The sequence below is a fragment of the Pituophis catenifer genome, unplaced genomic scaffold (genome assembly GCF_029215685.1).
Source record: "Pituophis catenifer annectens isolate HBS135680 unplaced genomic scaffold, rPitCat1.0.hap2 SCAF_9, whole genome shotgun sequence".
Classification (NCBI taxonomy): domain Eukaryota; kingdom Metazoa; phylum Chordata; class Lepidosauria; order Squamata; family Colubridae; genus Pituophis; species Pituophis catenifer.
Window position 1 is genome coordinate 24,439,019 of NW_027256889.1, and position 24,338 is coordinate 24,463,356.

A 24,338-nucleotide genomic window follows, 5' to 3' on the forward strand; every position below is an offset into this window, starting at 1 on the left:
AGCCAGATATCTGACATATCTGCCACATCCTGCCTTCAAACTTTAATGCTACAAGGAATAGAAACACATAATTGTTTGTAAAATGCCCAGAATTGCTTAGGTGAAATGGGAAGCATATAAATTGGATAATTAAATCTGATTTTGCCATTTTTAAAAAAAGTTTGCTCTTTCTAAGATTCTACTGGGATAACTTGGAGAGCCAATTTTGTGTGTCCACTTTCTGAGACTTCAACTTGCATTAAAGTCCAATATTTTAAGAAGTAATGACCTATCCAAAGATATTTAATTCATCCTACAATGTATTTCGAGAGCCAATTTGTGTAATGGTTAAGACATCAGGCTAGAAACCAGGAGATGGGAGTTGTAATCCCACCCTGGACACAAAGCCAGCTGGGTGATCTTGTCCCTCTTTCTCAACCCTGGGAAGGAGGCAATGGCAAACCACTTCTGGAATCTTGCCAAGAAAACTGCAGAGACATGTCCAGACAGCCATCAGGAGTCAAAAACTGACTTGAAGGCGCATACAAATTTCCACTTTAAGATTACAGCAATTTAAAAAATAGATAAATTAGAACCATCAATTATCTAGAACTCAACTGTGCATTGCTACCCTTCCTTCCCAAGCAATGCATTCTCTCAAGCAGTGGGTCCTACGGTTTGCAAGGGCACAATCTTCTAAATTTTCCACCAATCAAATCATCCATTGCTTCACTGGATGAAGCAGGGGTGAAATCCAGCAGGTTCTGACAAGTTCTGGAGAACTGGCAGCGGAAATTTTGAATAGTTCAGAGAACCGGCAAATACCACCTCTGGCTGGCCCCAGAGTGGGGTGGGAATAGAGATTTTGCAGTATCCTTCCCTTGCAATGTCCACCAAGCCATGCCCACCGAGCTACACCACGTCCACCAAGCCACGCCCACAGAACCGATAGTAAAAAAATTTGGATTTCATCACTGGTTGTCACCTTTCTAACACTAACAAACCTACTCTGAGTTTTATACTCCATATTTGGCATGCATCACACTACCTGGGTTAGAATTAAAAATCAATTTCCTGGGAGATCTGGCCAGTTGGGTTGATTCCCCATGGCCTTTCTTTTGCACCATACAGACCAGAGGTGAAATCCAGCAGGTTCTGACAGGTTATGGAGAACTGGTAGCGGAAATTTTGAGTAGTTCCGAGAACTGGCAAATACCACCTCTGGCGGGTCCCAGAGTGGGGTGGGAATGGAGATTTTGCAATATCCTTGCCCCAGGAGTGGGGAGGGAATGGAGATTTTGCAATATCCTTGCCCCAGGAGTAGGGTGGGAATGGAGATTTTGCAATATCCTTGCCCCAGGAGTAGGGTAGGAATGAAGATTTTACAATATCCTTGTCCCAGGAGTGGGGAGGGAATGAAGATTTTACAATATCCTTGCCCCAGGAGTGGGGTGGGAATGGAGATTTTGCAGTATCCTTGCCCCAGGAGTGGGGAGGGAATGGAGATTTTGCAGTATCCTTCCCCTGCCATGCCCACCAAGCCATGCCTACCAAGCCACACCACAGCATGCCTACCAAGCCACGCCCACAGAACCAGTAGTAAAAAAAATTGGATTTCACCACTGATACAGACTCATTCCTGAGCATTACTTCGTTAAGAATTTAGCAGGTGAAGTTGAACGTTTTTGGCTGATTTCCAAAGACACCCTAACTCTAACCCTCACAGGCCGTCCAATGAGGAACACCTGTGGAAGAAGGCAAGCCGTATAGCCTTACAAAAAGCAAGAAAGCAATTGGTAATATCATTTTAGCTGCTTTCGGCACTCAATTTCTTTCCTAATCAACACTTCACATGCGCCATGGTGTCTCATTCACAGGTCACCATGGCAACTCTTCCTCCTCTTGCCCTCCCCCTTCTCCCAACCCATTTCTTCTTTCCGTCCTTTTTGCAAAACCAGCCTCCCGCTTTGTCTGCCCATCACTAATACTAATTTGTGTGCCTGCATCCTCCAGCAGGTCAGTCCCCAGGGACAGGAAAGAGATCTGGCAGAGCTCCTTCTGCCCAGAGAAAGGGCGTGGGCTGCAGATTTGAAAGGCCAGATACCACCCAGAGAGAGACATCAAGGACAGATGTAGACACCTTCAATTTATGAAATCTCATCTGACTCTAAGAATCAAGAAAGTGGGTGAGGAGAAACGAAATGTGGAATTCTGTTGGAAGGAAACCCTTTTATTTATTCCTTTGCTCCTGGATTGTCAGGCCCCAAGAACCAAGAACAGGGGTGAAATGCTCCTGGTTCAGACTGGATCGCCTGATCCGATAGCGATGACGGTGGGTAGTTTGGAGAACCGGTAGCAAAAATCCCTGGGCCCTCCCCCCATGCCCAGCTGAGCCACGCGATCATCAGTGGCTTTTTTTTAAAACTTTTAAAAGGATTTTTTTCTTCGACCAAAAAAATGCTTTTAAAAGTTTTTTAAAAAAGCCTCTGATGATCCCGCGGCTCAGCTGGGATCGTCAGAGGCTTTTCAAAGCATTTTTTCTACAACCTCTTCAGCCGAAGAGGTTGTTAAAAAATGCTTTTAAAAGGCTCTGACGATCCCAGCTGAGTTGCCTGATCGTCAGAGGCTTTTTTTTTCTTTTAAAAGCAAAAAGAAAAAAGAAAAAAAGAAAATGCTTTTAAAAGAAAACAAAAGCCTCTGACGATCAGGCAACTCAGCTGGGATCGTCAGAGCCTTTTAAAAGCATTTTTTTACAACCTCTTCGGCCGAAGAGGTTGTAGAAAAAATGCTTTTAAAAGTTTTTTTTAAAAAAAGTTGGCCACGCCCACCCAGTCACATTACCCCCCACCAAGCCACACCCACAGAAACGGTAGTAACAAATTTTACATTTCACTCCTGACCAAGAATGACACATGGAGTTACTTAAGAATAGTTTCCTTTATTGTCCTTCACCTATAGACAGAATCTTGCCAGATTAAAGCAACTGTTTGCATAACTGCAGTTGGGAACCGCTAGGGAGGAGATATTTTAATCTTCTTCCTGCTGACCAAACTTTCTAAGCTCTGCTACCACTTTGCTCTCTCGATAGCAGCCTCTCCCTCCTGGGAATCCAGGCTACATTCCACCACATGAATTTAGCTTTGGACCACTGTTCTCCAATTTGCAGGCAGATGGTGAACCTTCCCCATTTTCCCAAGAAAGAGAAAAAGAGCAGGTTCAGAAGCACTTGCTGGCTGTAATTTCAAAGGAATAATAAAAAAAAAAAACAGCCCAAGAAAATCCTCCCACCTTTATAGTAGCTACAGTCCTCAATTAACAAACACAATGGAGCCCTGCCCATTGCAGTTGTATTGGTCATAAAAAGATCATTACATGACTGCCCAGATTTTACAACCTTTTTTGTGGTGGTCATTAAGAAATCAACATGATTGTGAAGTGAACCCATGGTAATTAGACAACTGCTGCAGTTGTTAAGTCAACCCATTCTTCTCTATGGGGTGCGGTGCTTTTGCTAAAACCTGACAGAAAACACTGGCTTTCAACAAAAAATACCATAAAGTGTCATAAAGTGTCACTGCAGGACACTGCTGAGGGTCCGTAAATGCAAGCCAAGTGGCCAAAACACAGTCATGTGACTGCAGGGAGGAACTTTGGAACCAGGTCACAAGTACAGTACCTTTTGGGGTTGTCCATCATAACCTCAAACAATCATTAATCAACCAGTCATAAGTTGAGGAGTACCTATAACAGGGGTCAGCAACCTGCAGCTCTGGAGCCTCGTGTGGCTCTTTCACCCCTCTGCTGCAGCTCCCCGTCACTCAAAATATGCGTCACAACCGCCAATGGGCGACACCCACTGGCACACGATTTATTGAGCTTTTCAACCCCTGGTAGAGGCCAACCATGGATAAATCCAAGAAAAGAAAAGCTTCAGAAGAAAACAGAACGTTTAATTCAATGCCAGTTTTGTGGCCGTTCAAGAAATAGTCAGGCACGGGAAAGGTTTTGTGTCTCCCGGTGTTTTTCTTTTCTGTGGGAAATGGGTCCAAATGGCTCTTTGAGTGTTTGCAGATCCCTGATCTATAATATCTACCTACTGCAGTTTTTCTCAATTGCAAGCACTTTTAAATGAATGGATTTCAATCCCAGAATTCCCCAGCCAGCATGTTGATATCTACTCAAAGTTGCCAAAGTTGAGAAACACTCATCTATTGAAAGGGACAGAAATCATGAAACTTGAAGATAAACCTACATAGATTAGGAGTGGGAGCTACAGAAGAGGCAGCTGACTACTCAAGTTAGAGGGATTAAAGCTGACTTAAGTCTGTCCAATTCAACAGCTTTCTAATCTAAAAATGATAACTATTGTTAACTCTTAACATCAACAAAATGTCCTCCTTCTGTTTCAACTTCTCAGGATCCAGGTTCATACAAAACCATCGCGAGACAGTCCCGGCCAAACTGTTTATTTGCGAACCATGGTTTCTGAACAGCCATTTCAATAAATCATGGTAAGGCGGAGCAAGGTTTGGCAAGCTCACTGCTAATTCTCAAGAAGATGGCCAAAACATCCCATATTAAATGGTCCATCCATATTTTTTTGGAGGGGAATGTGGTGATAACCTTGAAGAAAGAATAGATAAACCATTAAGGAAAAAAAAAAAAAAACAATAACTCAGTTCTGGGAAAACATGAGATGAAACTCAAAATAGCCCCAGCTTGACTTTGTCTGGCATAAGAGGGGGACTGGGTTTGAGAAAACACTGGTGGGCTTTCAAGTTTCTTTTATCATATCCTATAACAGGGATGACTAACCTTTTTGCCATCGTGTACCAAAAGCGGGGGGAGCACAGGGATATCCCATGCGTGCGTGCCCACACCCATAATTCAATGCTCCCCTCCTGCGCCCCCCCTCCCACGCATGTGCGCATGCTCCCCCTGCACTTTTGGCACACGATGGCATGGTGGGCCTGTTTTTCGCTCTCCCCAGGCTCCAGAGGCTTTCTAGGAGCCTGGGGAGGGCAAAAACGGCCTTCCTCACCCCCCCACCCTCCAGAGGCCGGAAACAGCCCATTTCCCAACTTCCGGTGGGCCTGGAAGGCCCGAAAATCAGCTGGCCGACGTGCACATGCATGCTGGAGCTGAGCTACGGCAACACTCGCGTGCCCTCAGATATGGCTCCGCCTGCCACCTGTGGAACGCGTGCCATAGGTTCGCCATCATAGCCCTATAACAATAAAGTAGAATTCCTGTAATCCTGGCTATTCCCTGACCTGGCCTGACAAGTAACAGAGACATTTTAGTCTGTCAGTGGTGTCTGCAATAAAATCTTGCCAGCTGTTATGTCTTTAGCAACACAGGTTTCATTGGCTCCAGATTATTTGCAGACAACCTCTTCCAATGAAAAAATGCTTTTAAAAGTAAAAAAAAAAAAAGCACCTCTGATGATCGTGTGGCTCAGCTGGGATCATCAGAGGCTTTTCAAAGCATTTTTTTCTGCAACCTCTTGGCTGAAGAGGTGGTAAAAAAATGCTTTGAAAAGTCTCTGACGATCCCAGCTGAGTTGCCTGATCACCAGAGAGGCTTTTCAAAGCATTAGAAAAAATGCTTTGAAAAATTAAAAAAAAAAAAAAGTTGGCCACGCCCACCCACTCACATTACCTCCCCCACCAAGCCATGCTCACAGAACTGGTAGTAACAAATTTTACATTTCACCCCTGGTGTGGGCACGCACATGCATGACCCTCCCACACTCCCTCTGCTTTTGGCACGCGACGGCAAAAACGTTAGCCATCACTGAGCTAAAACATCACAGCAGATAAGACTTTCAATGGGCTTGAAGGTCAAGAAGGCCAAGAAGGTCAAGAAGAAGAAGAAGAAGAAGAACCTGCTGGTGATGGATCAGGTTCAAACTACCTTTTATAGCACTAAAGCAAACAGCACTATGGAACAGCAACAACAGTTTTGTTGACCCTAAAGCGAACCTCTGTCTCTGGGAAGACCACAAGAGAGGCCGGTAGACTAATCTGACATGGCATCTCCTCCAGCTTTCTGAAGGGTGACTCATCTCCCTTGATCGTACACTGAACAATAGTGTCCTTCACCCTGTGAGTCATGCTGCAACTAAGGGAATGCTAAGGGACTAGTTAGTTCATTTATATACTACACAGGTAACCTGCAGAAATGTTTATTTTGGGAATGGTAGGCCTGCCAAGAATACTGATAATACAAGTTGGCCAGAGTTGTTTGGGAGTTGCGCAGTGCCTAAAACTAAATAAATAAATAGGCACAGAACTCTTTTTTTTTTTTATTCAGAAGCCATCCCTGGGCCAATGCACCCATATAACCTACATCAAAATACACAGAAGCAAAGCAAAATTCTGATAAGCAGATTTAACTTCTCCTCCTGTACTCCATCTCTGTCTGCACCCAAGGTTCATTTTTTAAATTTTATAAACACAATGAAGTTTACAACAGCAAATTATAACTCACTGAGTAATTTCTAATAACCAATTAGATATTTATTGGGGTCGATTCACAGAAATAAGGGAACAGTTTGGGAGATAATGGAAATACAGCAAACAATATTGTATAATTTTTTAAAAAATATTTTTACAGCCAGGGAGAGAGACATTCTAGGAGAGAAATTCATTCATGTTTAATCCCACATTTTATTATTTTTATAAATAACTCAAGGTGGTGAACGTAACTAATGCTCCTTTCTCATCCTATTTTCCCCTCAATAACAACCCTGTGAGGTGGATTGGGCTGAAAGAAAGGGACTGGCCCAAAGTCACCCAGTGACTTTGAGTCCTGAGGCAGGACTAGAACTCAGAGTCTCTTGGCTTCTAGCCTGGAGCCTTACCCACTATATCAAACTGGCTCTCTAAAACAATATTTCTTTTATGTACACCGAGAGCTTATGCACCAAGACAAATTCCTTGTGTGTCCAATCACACATGGCCAATAAAAATTTCTATTCTATTCTATTCTATTCTATTCTATTCTATTCTATTCTATTCTATTCTATTCTATTCTATTCTATTCAATAGATTTTTAAAAATAGATAAAAGCAGAATTTCTATCTAAGGCAGCAACAGTATCAACAGTAGAGACCTTCAAATTTCTAGGTTCTACCATATCACAAGATCTAAAATGGACACCCAACATCAAAAACGTCATCAAAAAAGCACAACAAAGAATGTTCTTTCTGTGCCAACTCAGGAAGCTCAAACTGCCCAAGGAGCTGCTGATCCAGTCCTACAGAGGAATCATTGAGTCTGTCATCTGCACCTCTAGAACTGTCTGGTTTGGTTCTGCAATCCAACAAGACAGACACAGACGTCAGAGGATAATTAGAACTGTAGAAAAAACAACGGCTACCCACTTGCCTTCCATTGAGGACCTGTATACTGCACGAGTCAAAAAGAGAGCTGTGAAAATATTTACAGACCTCTCGCATCCTGGACTTAAATTGTTTCAACGCCTACCCTCAAAACGACGCTATAGAGCACTGCACACCAGAACAACTAGACACAAGGACTGTTTTTTTCCCAAACGCCATCACTCTGCTAAACAAATAATTCCCTCAACACTGTCAAACTATTTACTAAGTCTGCACTACTATTAATCTTCTCATCATTCCTATCACCCATCTCCTCCCACTTATGAGTGTATGACTGTAATCGTGTTGCTGGTATCCTTAAGATTTATATTGATATTGTTTCCTGATTGCTTATTTGTACCTTATGACTGTCATTAAGTATTCCTTATGATTCTTGATGAATGTATCTTTTCTTTTATGTACACTGAGAGCATATGCACCAACACAAATTCCTTGTGTGTCTAATCACACTTGGCCAATAAAATTCTATTCTATTCTATTCTATTCTATTCTATTCTATTCTATTCTATTCTATTCTATTCTATTCTATTCTATTCTATTCTATTCTATTCTATTCTATTCAAACCAACTCAATCTGTTTGTATACGATGCCATGGAATTGAACTTGACACCAGTGGTGAAATCCAAATTTTTTTACTACCGGTTCTGTGGGCATGGCTTGGTGGGCATGGCAGGGGAAGGATACTGCAAAATCTCTATTTTCACCTCACTGCAGGGGAAGGATATTGCAAAATCTCCATTCCCACCCCACGCCAGGGGAAAGATATTGCAAAATCTCCATTCCCACCCCACTCCAGGGGAAGGATATTGCAAAATCTCCATTCCCACCCCACTCCAGGGGAAGGATATTGCAAAATCCCCTCTGAGGCCAGCCAGAGGTGGTGTTTCCTGGTCCTCTGAACTACTCAAAATTTCCACTACCGATTCTCCAGAACCTGCTGGATTTCACCCCTGCTTGACACCCAATGATTGCAAGGATCAATGCTCGCCATCTTGAACTTCCTTCGATAATAACTCACAGTTCTTTCAAAAGTCCTCCTCATCTCTTTGATCCTCTCCATTCACCTGCCTTGCTTTTCTTCTACTTCCTTCAACCTTGCCGAGTATCATTGGGTCTTCTAATCAAACACTTGCCCTAAAATACACAAGGCTTTCTTTGCGGGGGGGGGGTTGCCTCAGAGGAAAATCAGCCTTCATTTGGTCCTGGATTGGTGGCTGGTTCTTCTTGCAGGCCATGGTATTCTTTGCAACTGTCTGCAAAACCTATAATTCGGAGGCGTCTATCTTTTATGGGGAGGGACATGGTGGCTCAATGACTAAGACACTGAGCTTGTCGAATGAAAGGTTAGCAGTTCAGTAGTTCGAATCCCTAGTGCTGCGTAACGGGGTGAGCTCCCGTGACTTGTCCCATCTTCTGCCAACCTAGCAGTTCGAAAGCACGTAAAAAAGGCAAGTAGAAAAATAGGGACCACCTTTGGTGGGAAGGGAACAGTGTTCCATGTGCCCTTGGCGTTTAGTCATGCCAGCCACATGATCACAGAGACATCTTCGGACAGCGCTGGCTCTTTGGCTTTGAAACAGAGATGAGCACCGCCCCCTAGAGTCAGGAACGACTAGCACAGATGTGCGAGGGGAACCTTTACCTTTACCTTTACCTTTTATGGGACTATGCTGTTCAACAGCAAAAGTGCTGCCTGCAACAAGGATATATATAAATGCCAAAGGAGATTTCTTAATGCATAATTCTTCTGCTGTCATGGGGAAAAAAATGGCTATAGCTTAGACAGATTTGAAAGCTCAGTTTGGAAGTAAAATCCCTGGATGCTTAGTATCATGTATATTCAGTCTTTATTCTCATGTACTACGTCAGTTACAAAACCTCTGGATAAGATCTATGATATCATTCAGTTCCCGCTGTGCCTATCAGCTGCAGATATTTTGAATCTGCCAATTCAGTGGGCTGTGAAGGTGAGGGGGAGTCTCTTTGAGATGGAGCCAGACAACAGTTTTGAACTCCCATCATCTTAAGCATTTTTTTTTTTTAAATCAGATTATTTACTCATCTCCCCAGTCAATTTTCAATTGGGCTGTCTATTGCCCTGTCCATGGTGCTGAACTTCCAAAATGGAGCTGCAAGAAGATTGGGGTAGGGCTGGAAAATTAATTGCCAAGATCCCTGGTGACACAGTGGTTGGAATGCAGTTTTGCAAGCTAACTCTGCCCACAGCCTGGAGTTTGTCTTGACTGGCTCAAGGTTGACTCAGCCTTCCATCCTTCTCAGGTTGGTAAAATGAGGACCCAGATTGTTGGGGGCAATATGCTGACACTGTAAACTGCCCAGAGAGTGCTGTAAGGAGCTATGAGATGGTATATAACAGTGGTCCCCAACCCCTGGTCCGCGGACCGGTGCCGGGCCGTGGAGTACCTGGCACCGGGCCGCGCAGCGGCTGGGGGACATGAACGCTGCAGTGCAAAGGCTCCTGGGCCGTGCGCAAAAGCTCCTGGGCCGTGCGCAAAGGCTCCAGGGAAGAGAGCCCCGCGCAGGTACGCACGTGTGGCCCAAAGCCCCCACCCCTGCGCGCGCTCAGCAGGCCACGGTAAAATTATCAAAGGCTGATTGGTCCGCGGCGATAAAAAGGTTGGGGACCACTGGTATATAAGACTGAGTGCTATTGCTAATTAAGATCTTCTGTATTCATTACAACAGTTCTTTTCGATATTGCTTGAACCCAAATCCTTCTCCATTCTCTTTCTTCCAACTGAATTCTAACAGACATTGCCACAAAATATATTATTGCCACTAATTTGGGACCTTGTACACCTCCTCTCCCCAAAACAGATTGCTGAGCTGGGCAGCTGAAAATCAGTAATTTGGCTACTGAGTTTTAGCAATGCAATTTGGGGTTTCTCTGAAGTCACCAAATTGGAGCTGGGGAGCTATAAGGGAACCGTGAATTAATCCATCTTCAACTGAAAATTAAAATGAGATATTAGAAGGTGGGAAAGCATTCCGCTGAGGTTTAGCCATTTGCTAAAAGGCACATAATGGGAAAATGAATAGAGGCTGCAGTGAAGTGTCTGGGGGAGCTTTACCAGGCCGAAGGCCTTGGATTCTTCATCCTGATACTGTATTAAGGTAGAGTAACCTCAAGGACTGCTATACACTGAGAATACTTTAGCATGCCAAACTTGGCAACTATTAATATTGGATTATCAGCTCATTATGAACAAGAAATTGGAAATTGGACTTCAATCTACTCATTCATTCAATCAATCAATCAATCAATCACCAAGTTGACTGTGTTGTATGAACAATAGCCTCCCACCGACCAGTCCATTCCCACAGAGAGGGTCTCCTCAGGGTGCCATCAGCCAAGTTATGTCGGCTGGCGACACCCAGGGGGAGGGCCTTCTCTGTGGGAGCCCCAGCCCTGTGGAATGAACTGCCCCCGGAAATACGTAAGATCTCCGACCTCCGGGTGTTCCGCTGTGCACTGAAGACCCTGTTGTTCCGCCAGGCAGGGCTGTCAATATAATAATTTTAAATTGGGGTATTTTAATTTTTGGGGTTTTAAATCGGCCAAATCTATTTAATTATTTTAATTTTTAATTATTGTTGTGTCTTGTGTTTTTAAATTGGCTGTACACTGCCCTGAGTCCTTCAGGAGAAGGGCGGTATAGAAATAAAATTATTATTATTATTATTATTATTATTATTATTATTATTATTATTATTATTATTATTATTATTATTATTATTACCTGTTTGGCAAGGTTTCTGAGAGAGTCTGGCCCTTTCCCCAGACATCCTTAACTGACTCAAGTGGAGACGTGTTATGAGAATATTAAAATGGATCAATTGACACAATTAAGGGATCAGAAGAGTTCCATTGAGTCCCAAGCATATTTAGTCAGATAGTTCTTGACTTACGAGCCCAAAATTTTTGTTGCTAAGGGAAACATTTGTTAAGTGAGCTTTGCCCCATGTTATGACTTTTCGTGCCACAGTTGTTAACTGAATCACGGCAGTTGTTAAGTTAGTAATATGGTTGTTAAATGAAACTGGCCTCCTCATTGACTTTGCTTGCAAGAAGGTTGTAAAAAGGGGATCATAGGACCCTGGGACACTGCAACCGTCATAAATATGAGTTAGTTGCCAGGCATCCGAATTTTGATCATGGGACTATGGGGATGCTACAACAGTCAGAAGTGTGAAAAATGGTCACGAGTAACTTTTTTTTAGTGCTGCTGTAACTTTGGACCATCACTAAATGAACCGATGTAAGTCGAGGACTACCTGTATAGTATAGGATTCAACTATTCAGAGGTGTCATTGGAAATACTTGACTAATACTTAATTTGAGAATCGGGCATTGGGCTAGAAATGCGGGAACTAGTCCCCCCTTACACACGAAGCCGGCTGGGTGACTTTGGGCTCTCTCAGCCTTAAGAAGAAAGCAAAACCAAACCACTTCTGAAAATATTGTCACCAGAAAACTGCAGGGACCAGCCCAGGTGGTTGCTGAAAATCAAAACTGATTTGAAAGTACTTAAGCAAAGTAAAACACTCTAAATTCCTCCATGACCAAGACAAAATCCTAAAGAAACTCTGCAAAATGAGACCTCTCAAGATGTTCCATATTTGTGATATGTGTGTTTTCACTACTACTACCCTGCAGCTCATTGTACTTTTATATAGAACAGAACAGAACAGAACAGAACAGAACAGAACAGAACAGAACAGAACAGAACAGAACAGAACAGAACAGAATAGAATTTTATTGGCCAAGTGTGATTGGACACACAAGGAATTTGTCTTCGGTGCATACGCTCTCAGCGTACATAAAAGAAAAAATACGTTCATCAAGAATCAGAAGGTACAACACTTAATGATAGTCATTATAGTTTTATGCTGGAAAACCCAGATGAACAGGCCTCCATCCCAGCCTCTTCAAGGCATTGTGGATTTTCTCCTTAATTTTACCTCCACTCCAATTGGGGGGGGGGGGAAAGATTCCCTAACTGCCTCATCCTATGTTAAGCAGGTGATGGTTGGGATTTTGTTAAGCATAATACAACACACACACACACACACACACACACACACACACCTATTTCAGTGTCACTTCTGTTACAAACTCATTCAAGAACTTTGGGGAGAGTTATCTTTACTTCAGCCTTTATCTGGAGCTTGGAAATTGTTGTAGCAGCCAGAACCTCTGATTATTGTAAATACAACCAAGATAAAATAAAAAAAGAAGAATGTTTTGATCATTCAGGGGGGAAAAAAATCCTTCTTACCCTTATAGGTATTCTGTGTCTTCCTTGATCTCAGGTCCTCTACTTTTGGGCACCAGGGACTGGTTCTGTGGAGAAAGGTTTTTCCACAGACCGAACAGGGTATGATTTCACATACTGCCTGCATCCCACTTGTTTGCATGGCCTGGTTTCTGGCATGTGACGGACCGGGAGTTGGGGATCTCTACTCTACTAGAGGCTTGGAAATTTGAGGCTTCTGCACAGCATCTTAGCTGTTCCTAGCACTGCACTCTTCTGGACAGAAAGCTCAGATGTCCTTCCAGGGATCTGTGGGGGCCCCCTCCTACCATAGCTTAGGAGTCACAGCTTCAAATGCTCCTACCACCACTAGGACCATTTTGGCCTTGACCTTCCACATCGGCTCCAGTTCCTCCTTCAGGCCCTGGTCCTTCTCCAGGTTCTCATACATCTTCTTCCTGATATTGCTTTTGATTGGCTCTGCTACAGCTATTACCACTGCTGTCTTCTGGTCTTTATCTACTACTATGATGTCCGGTTGATTGGCTAGTACCCACCTGTCCGTCTGGATCTAGAAATCCCACAGGATCTTAGCCAGTGGTGGGATTCAAATAATTTAACAACCGGTTCTCTGCCCTAATGATTTCTTCCAACAACCAGTTCACCAAACTGCTCAGAAAGTTTGGATTCTCCCGAAGTGGTGCGAACTGGCTGAATCCCACCACTGATCTTAGTCCACCTATTTTCCACAACCTTCTGTGCAATTTCCTATTTGGATTTAGTAGACTCTCTAGCCCACATCCTGTACGCTGTGCCAACTACTTGTTTATGTCATTCAATGTATGACCTATGTTTCTTGTCTCTTATTGGCACTACAATACTTAACATCTCTAATTATAAAAATTAAAAAATATTTATCACTTTAATATAATTTGTATTATTATAATTTTCATTTCACTTTTATTATGTCTTAACAATTCCTCTAACAGTTCTAATGTTCCTCTACAGTATGGAACTGGTTTACCATTGTACTTCTGCATTTCTCTCTTTTTTTCCCCCCCAATTCTTCTCTCTAGTCTAGTGTAAAGTCCTGGATTTTCTGATGTTTTCTTTAGCAGTCTCCTCTAGCTTTTTCAGTTATTGTATTATTGTATTGTACAATAATAAATGTCTGTTGTAAAAAGCACTAGCTGCAGAAAAGAGACCTGAAAAATATACATCAGATAGTTCTTGGCTGAGAGTAAAAGAAAAGAAGAATTAAAGGCTTCTCAGGGAACACAAGTATTCTCAATAAATTAAGGTTTTACAGCAACAGCTATCCATGTTGAAAAAAAAGAAAAATGAGAACTAAATTGAATTATGTGAAACAAATTGGTTTTGAATTTGCTAATAAACCATTTCAATGGTCAACTTATAAATTACAAAAAGAAAATCTTATTGAAATTACCAGAGGGAAATAGTAAACTAACAGCTAATGTGGGTATACAAAAATATTTTATCAATATTAGTCTAATTTATACAGAGGGCATGATATTTCAGTGGCGGGGTGGGGGTGGGAAAAGAGAGGAATATCTCAGAAAACAAAACCTACCAAGGATTACAGAGGTACAAAGACAAACGATGAACTATAATGAGAAATTTCAAAAGCTATTAAAAAGAATAAGCAGGAAAGGCGGCTGGACCAGATGGATGATTAGGTCCTAATTATAATCCTTTTGAGGATGAACAAAACCAGATATTTTTCTTTTGGTATTAATGGACAAATAAAATTCTGTATTTATATATGACAACCGCAACAAGATTACAATATATTCAAAAGTGGAAAAGTTCAACACAACCCACAATACAGGAATGGTTGGTAAAGATGAGGGAACTTGCCAAGATGGCTAAATTGACTTCCTTGAATAAAGAAAAGACAATATCCACATTTATGGCTGTCCGGAAACCCCTTTCAGTTTTGATTGTTTTTTTAAAAAAGAATAAAATAGAAAAAGGCACAGAAAAACAAATTAAATGGGAAAAAAAGGAAGAAGTAGGGAAAAAGCCAAAACAAGGAATGCAAACAAAAAGGGCGGGGGGGAAGTTATAGAAAAAAATAACTTCTGACTTTCTTCAGTACAGACAGAAATCTAAAAATCAACGACCCTTTGAACTAGAATAAACTATAACAAACAGCATTTCTATCATCGTAAACAAGTCTAATTATTAAAACCCAAGGTGAAAAATTCATTTATTTCAATTCCAAAGAAGTTTGCAAGAAGAAACGAAGCTGGATAAAGTCTTTTCTTTAATCAAAAGAGTCAATTTCACCACCTCCACCCAAACTCCATTAATTTTCACCATCCATTCTTGCATTGTGGATAAGTGTGAGTCTTTCCAGCTGTGCATACAGCTTACGCTCTTGTCATGTTTAAAAACAAAGTTATATATTTTTCAAGCTGTTTGTCCATCAAACCTAAAAGAAAAGCCTCTGCTTCAGTTGTACATTCCAGTTAAGAATTCTCTGAGTTAAAATACACATCTGATTCCAATGAGTCTTAGCTTTCTCATATGTCCACCACAGTGGTGAAATTCAAATTTTTTTACTACCGGTTCTGTGGGAATGGCTTGGTGGACGTGGTGTAGCTTGGTGGACGTGGCTTGGTGGGCGTGGCAGGGGTAGGATACTGCAAAATCTCCATTCCCTCCCCACTCCTGGTGGAAGGATATTGCAAAATCTCCATTCCCACCCCACTCAGGGACCAGCCAGAGGTGGTATTTGCCAGTTCTCCGAACTGCTCAAAATTTCCGTTACCGGTTCTCCAGAACCTGTCAGAACCTTCTGAGTTTCACCCCTGGCCCACCAGATAAAAACGCCTTTCAGACTGTTTATCTTTCCAACATACACTTGACACATCCTCATACAACTCTGACAATGTATCAGGTGCTAAATGCCAGTGATGCATCATTTTTTCAAAATTCTCTTTTAAGTTATAATTCCAATATAAATTTCAGTCTTTACCCAGCATATACTCCTATTCAGTGGTGGGTTCCTCCCGGTTCCTCCCAGTTCCGCTGAGCCGGTAGCGGTGACGATATGACATCACCGAACCGGTTCTGGCCCCACCTCATCCCCCACCCCCCCCACCCCCGCGTTATTCTTACCTTTTATTTGGCCCCACCCCCAATCTATTGCTGCCTCCTGAGTCCCAGCTGATGGCTAGAGGGAAAAAAACTGTTTAAACTCTTGCCAGGGGGCTTCAAAGGGCCGCCCTACAGCTGATCAGTGTTAAAAGAAAACAAATGAGTAGACCAGTGCCTCCAAAAACAAATGAATAGACCAGTGCCTGCAAAAATAAATAGGTAGACCAGTGCCTCCAAAAACAAATGAGTAGACCAGTGCCTGAAATAATAAATGAGTAGACCAGTGCCTGCAAAAATACATGAGTAGATCAGTGCCTGCAAAAATAAATGGGTAGATCGGTACAGTTCTGCAAGCAGTTAAAAGCCTGGTAGACCAGTACCTCTGCTAAATCCTAAATAATTGTCACATGACCATAAAGCCATGCCCACAGAACTGGTAATAAAAAAATTTTAGACCCCACCCCTGCTCCTATTGATCAAGCGTTATGCTATAACCAAATTCCCCCCACCCCATTTGATCTTACAATCTGTAACAAATTCATCTGTCAGGTGCAACGAATCAGGAATCAAGGCAGCCCAAATGACTCCAAGTTTATTACACGCTAATGCTCTCTACAAGAATCTGAATTACTAACAGTCAAAGCGAATTGGCGGTAGATAAGAGTCAACGGAATTCAAGGTGGGCTGGACTTAGATGTCTTGTGGGCACGAAGGGATTCGAGACTAATGGCATACTTGACCCCTCCTTCAGCTCAGTCTAATCATCTCCTATATCCTCCGCCATATTCATTTTCAACAGGAATTTGTGCAACTTAACAACCATGTTAAGGTTTTCCTTCAGGGAAAGTCAATAAATCAGAAGACCAAGTTTGTGTTGGTATCATTTCTGTTCTAAAAATGCCTCTTGGGTTTTTTTTTTTATAGAAATTCTTTTCCGGCCTGAAAACATAAAGGAATTTTGGGAGCCAATCTTACTTTATATCCATTCCAGACTTTCAAGATGAAACAAAACTTGTGATTTTGATGATTAGAAAAAAAAAAAAAACCCTAATAGAAAAAGTGAGCTTTTTTGTATTCACACAGTAAGATGCCTTTGCAATCATACTTATATTTGCCACAAAGGAAATTGGAAGCTTTTTTCTCTTTCTTTTTATCTTTTCTCTGTACTTTTTCCTTTTCTCTCTCTTTTTCTTTCTTTATTCTATGTAAGTTTTTGTTACATTTTATGTTCCCTTTAAACTTTTAATAGAATCTCTATATCTGAAAAAAATAGCAGCCTTCTCTGTTCTCTCTTCCATGCAGTCACAATGGTTCAAAGGGTTTTTTTTTTTAAAAAAAATGTTTGTTAATATCCCAAAATCTTCTCCAGTATTATTATCTAGCTGAATTAGCATGGATTCTTATTATTTCCCACCTCTCTATTTATGATTTTCCCCTATTTCTTTTCTTAGCTTTTCTGAACATAATTACAACCTTTTCGAAACATCTCAAACGCACGAGGCTAATAGGCCTCCAAATAAACTTCTTTTCAAACAGCAGCTGAGCCATAAAATGCCTACCAGAACCAGAACAAAATAATGCAAGGCGAGTCACCAAGATTATAATTGTCTCTTCATACTGAGGAGGGTTTTCACACACACCCCTTGGGCACATAAATTTTTCCTCAAGCTTCCACAGCTGACAAACATTTTTAGTTTTGAAAAAAGCATTTCCCAAACCCCTTCAGGAATTCTGTATAAAGATTTCTTTTGTAGATTAATAATACTAAGTATAGGTAGTCCTTGATTTATGATCACAACTAGCTGGATACCCGTGCTTTGCTATGAATCTATGTGATGGGGTTTGATAAATTGACAGTTAAAGCTTGAAAATTAATAAGTAGTTATCATCGACCTCTCCTCTCCCCTTCTCTCCCTCAGGCTTCTCAGTTCCAGGTTGTCAGTTCCCTTTTTTTAGGTAGGCTGTAACTTCAAACGGTTACTAAGCAACTGGTCATAAGTAGAGGTCTATCTGTACTCCCTACACAAGAATTCATAGCTACAACTTCTGTTTGCTACCATGACGTTCTTATTCATCCTCAAAGCCAATGCAGAGTTGGTTAGCAAACACCATCCCTGGCTGGCAGAGAGAGAGAAGTCAGATAGAAAGCATAATGTCACCATTATAATAAGACTTTAGTTTTTCATCCCATTCCTTCTAACAAGGCATCTTTTTCATGAGATGTCTCTGATGCTTAACCACCATCCCAAGCAAATCAAAGATATGATCTCCAGTTCCAAATTGCCAAGACTCCCCAAGAATGTGATAGAAGCTTGCCGCAAACCCAAAACAACATGGCAGAATTCTTCATTCAAATCATATCATGTAATGCATAAGAGGCCTTCTGTTTCTCCTAGTAAATCATTCAGGATAATTGCGTACTCACACAACCCATATTCCTGCTCTGAGATTCACTTTATTTGTGTTTTTTGCCTGCCCAGCCACAAAAACTTTGGGCAGGTTACAACCGGTTAAAGTCATAAAAGCAGCCATAGAAATATTGTTCTTGGAGGTTAACTATCAAATTCTGGTGGCTACAAGAGGAATGGGATTCCCTTCCTTGGATGATCATAATTTGATCGCTCTCCTGGCAAGAGAAGTGCAGGTGGCAGAGGGAACATGAGCTGTCAATTAACCTTCCGACTCTTCCAAATGCCCTGGGAGAAAGCAACGGCTTGCCAAGCAAGGTGCCAACTAGCGTCAGTTGATCCTGATGCTCACCACTCAGCAAGGACAAAAACACATTCAGTGTCTGCTGGATAGAAAACAGCAGCATGGATTTTTTTTCCCAAGGAGAACCATTGCATGCAAACACAGTTGAAAAAAGGACAGACAAGTTGTGGAGCAGCAGAATGTGATAGGTTGGTCCTTCAGATTCTGCAACCAAGCCATGGCTCCTAAGATTTGGATTTGACTCCACATGCAAAAAGTTTCATTTCATTTTGTTAGATAGCGCCCAATGTTCAAGTCTGTCAAGATCCTTCTGTATCTTGAGCCTATCTTCTGGAGTGTTGGCTATTCCTGCCAGCTTGGTGTCATCTGCAAATTTGATGAGTTCCCCATCTATCCCCTCATCCAAGTCATTGATGAAGATGTTGAAGAGCACTGGGCCTAAAACAGAGCCCTGGAGTACTCCACTGCATACTTCCCTCCATGTAGATGCAGTTCCATTGAGGACTACACCAGGGTGGGTTCTAAAAATTTTTACTACCTGTTCTGTGGGCATGGCTTATTTTGTGGGCGTGGCTTGGTGGGGGGTAATGTGACTGGGTGGCCATGGCCAATTTTTTTTTTACTTTTAAAAGCATTTTTTCTACAACCTTAAGAGGTTGCAGAAAAAAATGCTTTTAAAAGCCTCTAATGATTGCGTGGCTCAGCTGGGATCGCCAGAGGCTTTTAAAGGCATTTTTTTTCTACAACCTCTTCGGCTGAAGAGGTTATAGAAAAAATGCTTTTAAAAGCCTCTGACAATCCCAGCTGAGCCGCGCAATCATCAGAGGCTTTTTTTTTAACTTTTAAAAGCATTTTTTTGGCCGAAGAGGTTGTAGAAAAAATGCTTTTAAAAGTAAAAGTAAAAAAAAAAGCCTCTGATGAGGTGGGCAGGGTAAGCGAGCGGCGACCGGGCCGGGAACTGGTTTGGGGGGTGGGGGTGGCTAACCAATGTTATTACCGGTTCTCCAAACTACTACAAATTTTTACTACCGGTTTTTGTGAACCGGTGCGAACCAGTAGCAACCCACCACTGGACTATACGTTGAGTGCAGTTGGTCAGCCAGTTACAAATCCATCTGGTGATGATGCTGTCTAACCCACATTTTTCTACTTTATCTAGTAATAGGTTATAGTCTACTTTGTCAAACACAAACAAATTCTAAGATCGTTCGACGTCGCATTAAAACACAGTATGTCTCATCTCATTTCCAAGCCTAAAGATCAAAGGCTTTGTATATGTTGGCTGCCTCCTTTCTTCCAATAATTGTGTGATGATACTATTATTATTATTATTATTATTATTATTATTATTATTATTATTATAATATTTGGTGTGTTGAGTTTGGCATCCCTCCAATGCAAATAATGGGTACTAGCAATTGTCTGAAGGTTCAATCATGACAGGCAAAGGTTGTCAAGCAGCCTTTGGTCTTGCCACACCAACCTTAGGAGTTTCTTCTGCAAGGCATTTTGGGGAGGAAACCTCCGAGGTTGGCATGGCAAGAGTTGGTCCATTCCAAGGACTCTCTGCCTAATGACTTGCATTGACTGATGAAGCTGTTTTAAAGAGCAGCAAAACATCTCAAGCCAACCCCTTTCAAGAATGTAGGCTTCCCGTGCAAAGGGTCCTTATCAAAGTTATCAAGAACAAAGTCCGACAAAGGTTGGCAACCAGCCCAGACAAACAGATATGAGAAGTCGCTCACTCTCCAAGATGCTCTGTAGTAATGAGACATTGTTTCTAGCAAGAAAGCACTAGCTGCATGCAACTTAAATAGGCTAAGGGAGTGGCCAATTATCCTCAAGCCCTACTCTTGAGTAGACCTCCTCCTCCTGAGTAGCCACTCCTGCCTTTTGGCAGCCCTGCGTGCCCGAGCATTGAGGAGAGGCTCTTCCACTTCGCTCTCTCCATTGGAAGGAGCCTCTGGAGGTTCTGAAGGCCCTGGCTGAGTCTCTGCCTCTGGCATCACATCCTCTTCAGCCTCCTTGCTGTCCAATGTGAGCGCTGGCTGTGCAGGCTGCTGGCACGACACCACACCAGCCTCCTCTTCATCAGGATCAGCCACGATCCGTGCAGGCTGCTGGCGGGCCACAACAACTGGTTACTTTTAAACTTGACTAATATTTTTTTTAAGTTAGGCTGGGTAATCATCCAGACGTTGGGTTAGCTTATGATTGATTCTGCATAAATTCAGAAAATGGCTAAAATTGGCAACCAGGCTAAATACCTCATCCAGGCATTTCAATCAGCAGTTTGCTGTTTTGCAGAATATCTGTCAGGTGCAAGGAACCAGGAACAGAAGTTGAGCTCAAAGCCCTAAAAGTTTATTACCTATATACAAGAATCAGATCTATGAACAGTCAAGCCAAATTTGTGCTAGATAAGGCTCAATGGGATTCGGGGTGGGGAGGCTGGACTTGGGTCTTTTGTGGGAGCGTAGTGACTCCAAACTATTGATTCATTTATCCTGCCCTCCAGCCAGTGGTGGGTTTCAAAATTTTTTACTACCGGTTCTGTGGGTGTGGCTTGGTGAGCGTGGCATTGCTTGGTGGGCGTGGCAGGGGAAGGATACTGTAAAATCCCCTTTTCCTCCCAATCAGCTGGGACTTGGGAGGCAGAGAATAGATGGTGGCAGGGCCAGTCAGAATTATTACTACCGGTTCTCTGAACTACTCAGAATTTCCACTACCGGTTCTCCAGAACTGGTCAGAACCTGCTGAAACCCACCTCTGCCTCCAGCTCAGCCTGTTCCTCTCCTACATCATCTAGGCCAGTGGTGGGATTCAAAAATTTTTACTACTGGTTCTGTGGGCATGGCTTGGTGGGTGTGGCTTGGTGGGCATGGCAGGGGAAGGATACTGTAAAATCTCCATTCCCTCCCCACCCCACTAACCTGCTTTCCAGCTCTGTTCTCCTGTGCTGGGCAACAAAAGAAGACCCAGCCCATCAGCTGGGACTCAATCAGCTGGGACTTGGGAGACGGTGAATAGATCGGGGGCGGGGCCAGCCAGAGGTGGTATTTGCCGGTTCTCTGAACTACTCAAAATTTCTGCTACCGGTTCGCCAGAACTGGTCAGAACCAGCTGAATACCACCTCTGATCTAGGCCAAGGTATTCCTGCTTCTGGAGTGATCTTCCTGGGAAATGTAAAGATATTTCTCTTTCCATTCAAGTCATCTTTTTCTCTCCTCCAATGTGCTGCTGGTGGCTTTTGTAGTTGATTCTGCGTTAGCCTATCTTACATGCTCCATTTTCAAATGGGACACTATTTTTAATGGCCAGTATTGGGAGCTAGATTTAAATGTCTGCTCTCGAGTGTAATTAAGACTCAATTACCAAAAATAATTGTACTGTCATAAACCAAACAATACAGTCACTGGGCATAAGCAATAACAGATGAGACCATTAAGAACTTAATGAGTTTAATAACCAAATATCTTCTGACTCTTGTTGGCATTTCACCTGTAGAATCCATTGCTAATAGAGGAGTTACTTCAAAGAAAGATCGCTTTTCTCCCTTAAATAATTCACCTTTAAAATGATGCAGGGTTAGGCTTAGGGTTATAGGTTTGCTTTGTAGGAGGAGAACTTTGTTGGTCTATGGGGGAAAAAAATAAATCACAGGGAGTCTGGTAGCCCCTTTTCCAGCTAAATAATTTCATTAAATGGGTTAAAGCTATCTTGAGCTGCAGCTCATTTGATCAGATGTATAAAGTGGCTAAATTGATGTAGGATTTAAAGCGCGGGGGGGGAGGAAGGGAGGAAACGATGAGAAGAAAGATTGTTTATACAGATACAGGATGTACATGAGACAGATTATAAGTACCTTATCAATTAACAATTGAGATGTGTTCAAAACCCATTACATTTATTGAGTCCTTCTGAGATTGCCTTTTGATGTGAATCGAGCATTCTCTTGCTCATCTTTCTTTTTTCTTTCTTTTTTATTTTATATCACAGGGTGAAGTACAGGAGTCATCTTACATTAAAAAGTTTAAAAGTTCGATATAGAAACGAATAAATAAAAATTCTGTTAAACTTGGGGTGCATTCAACTTGCATTTGGAATGAGTAGAAAGCGGAAATGTTGAAAAAAGCTTACACAAGATGAGTCTACACAGCCTCTTGTCCTAATTTGGTTGATGTTAGTTTACTGAGAAGAGCACAGTTTGCTAGCTTTTCATAATAAAATGCCAATGGTTTTGCTCACACAACATTATGACTGTAATTTTGTTGCTTGTATCCTTACGATTTATATTGATATTGTTTCCTGATTATTTATTTGTACCCTATGACTATCATTAAGTGTTGTACCTTATGATTCTTGACAAATGTATCTTTTCTTTTCTGTACTCCGAGAGCATATCCACCAAGACAAATTCCTTGTGTGTTCAATCACACTTGGCCAATAAAAAATTCTATTCTATTCTAACATTCTAAGCCAAAGCTTAAAGGAACCACGCGATAGTTGAACACTTCATGTGGCAGTATCTTCAGAGGTACCAGAATTGACATCCCAGATTAACTTGGTGCCAAAGCCAAAGCCAAAGCCAAGCCAAGATCATAATGGCTGGAGTTTACATGTGATTCCAGTTCTTGGGTCAACCAACCTAAAGACCTGCAGAGAGACCAAGTGACAGTTGCAGAGCAGCACAAAGGAGACGTAGTCATATCATGAAGTGTCTTACCAGGATGATTGAGCTGCATAGTACTCCTGCTCCACTGTGATAGCCCCACAATAGCCACCATCTTGGCCCCCAGGCTGGATCGCCGCTTCTTAGTGGAGGAAAGACTTGCTGAATCGGAATTGCCACCATTACTCTTCTCTATGTTGTACATTTCTCCACTGATGCTGGAGCTGCGAACCACATTCCTGGCTGCAGAGTTGCTCGTCTCTCCATTCAGCATGGCCACCTGAGGGGACCTCACTGGCTGCGGACAAGCTGGGTGAAGCTGCAAGAGAAGACCAGGAGACATGAAGCAGGAGAAGTTGGTCCTTCTGTTAACAACAGAGGCAGGCAAACTGTTTTGGGGTGAAAAATAATGTGACCAGTACTCTTTATATACCGTATTTTTTGGAGTATAAGACGCACTGGAGTATAAAATGCAGCTTAGTTTTTGGGGAGGAAAATAGGAAAAAAAAATCTGCCTACCAGGTATTCATCTGGCTAGAGTCCTTAGTCTGGTCAGTTTCAGCACATTAGTTTGCTTGTTTTTATTCCCTGCTTGGGGATAAAAGGCACAGCTGAGAGGAAGCTTCTAAGCACAGCTGAGAGGAAGCAGCCATGAGAAAAGCAGGCAAAGCACGGGGAGATCGCTTCACTCAGCTAAGCATCTAGTTAGGGCTGAAAAAAAGCTTCTAAAGAACAGCTGAGAGTTGGAGCAAAGCAGGGAGATTGCTTCACTCACTAGCGCCTCGTTAGCGCCTCATTAGGACTGAAAAAAAGCTTTGAAAGCACAACTGATCTTTGGAGAGAGAAGCAATGAGAAAAGCAGGCAAACCACGGAGATCGCTTCACTCACTAGCGCTAGGGCTAGTGAGTGAAGGGTTAGGGCTGAAAAAAGGCTTCACAGCTGAGTGTCGGAGGGAGCAGGCAAAGCAGGGAAGCAGAGATCACTTCAATTGCCAGTGTCTCATTAGGGCTGAAAAAAAGCTTCAAAAAAGCTACATTCGGAGTATAAGATGCACCCAAATTTTCAGCCTCTTTTATGAGGGAAAAAAGTGCATCTTATACTCCAAAAAATACGGTATTTTGCTCTGACCTGAAACCATATCAACACAGGTCCAGCTAACTCCCTGGAA

The 24,338-nt window shown here is 42.2% G+C and overlaps 1 protein-coding gene across 1 annotated transcript in view; it reads right to left on the reverse strand.

The window, feature by feature from the left end:
- The window catches only part of RIMS3 (regulating synaptic membrane exocytosis 3), a 44,373-nt gene extending 20,915 nt beyond the window's left edge, over positions 1-23,458 (reverse strand). The window contains exon 1 of the mRNA XM_070949686.1: positions 23,224-23,458. Within this exon, the coding sequence (XP_070805787.1) occupies positions 23,224-23,443 (220 nt within the window). The 5' untranslated portion in view covers positions 23,444-23,458. The remainder of the gene's footprint in view (positions 1-23,223) is intronic.
- Between the last annotated feature and the right edge of the window lie 880 nt (positions 23,459-24,338).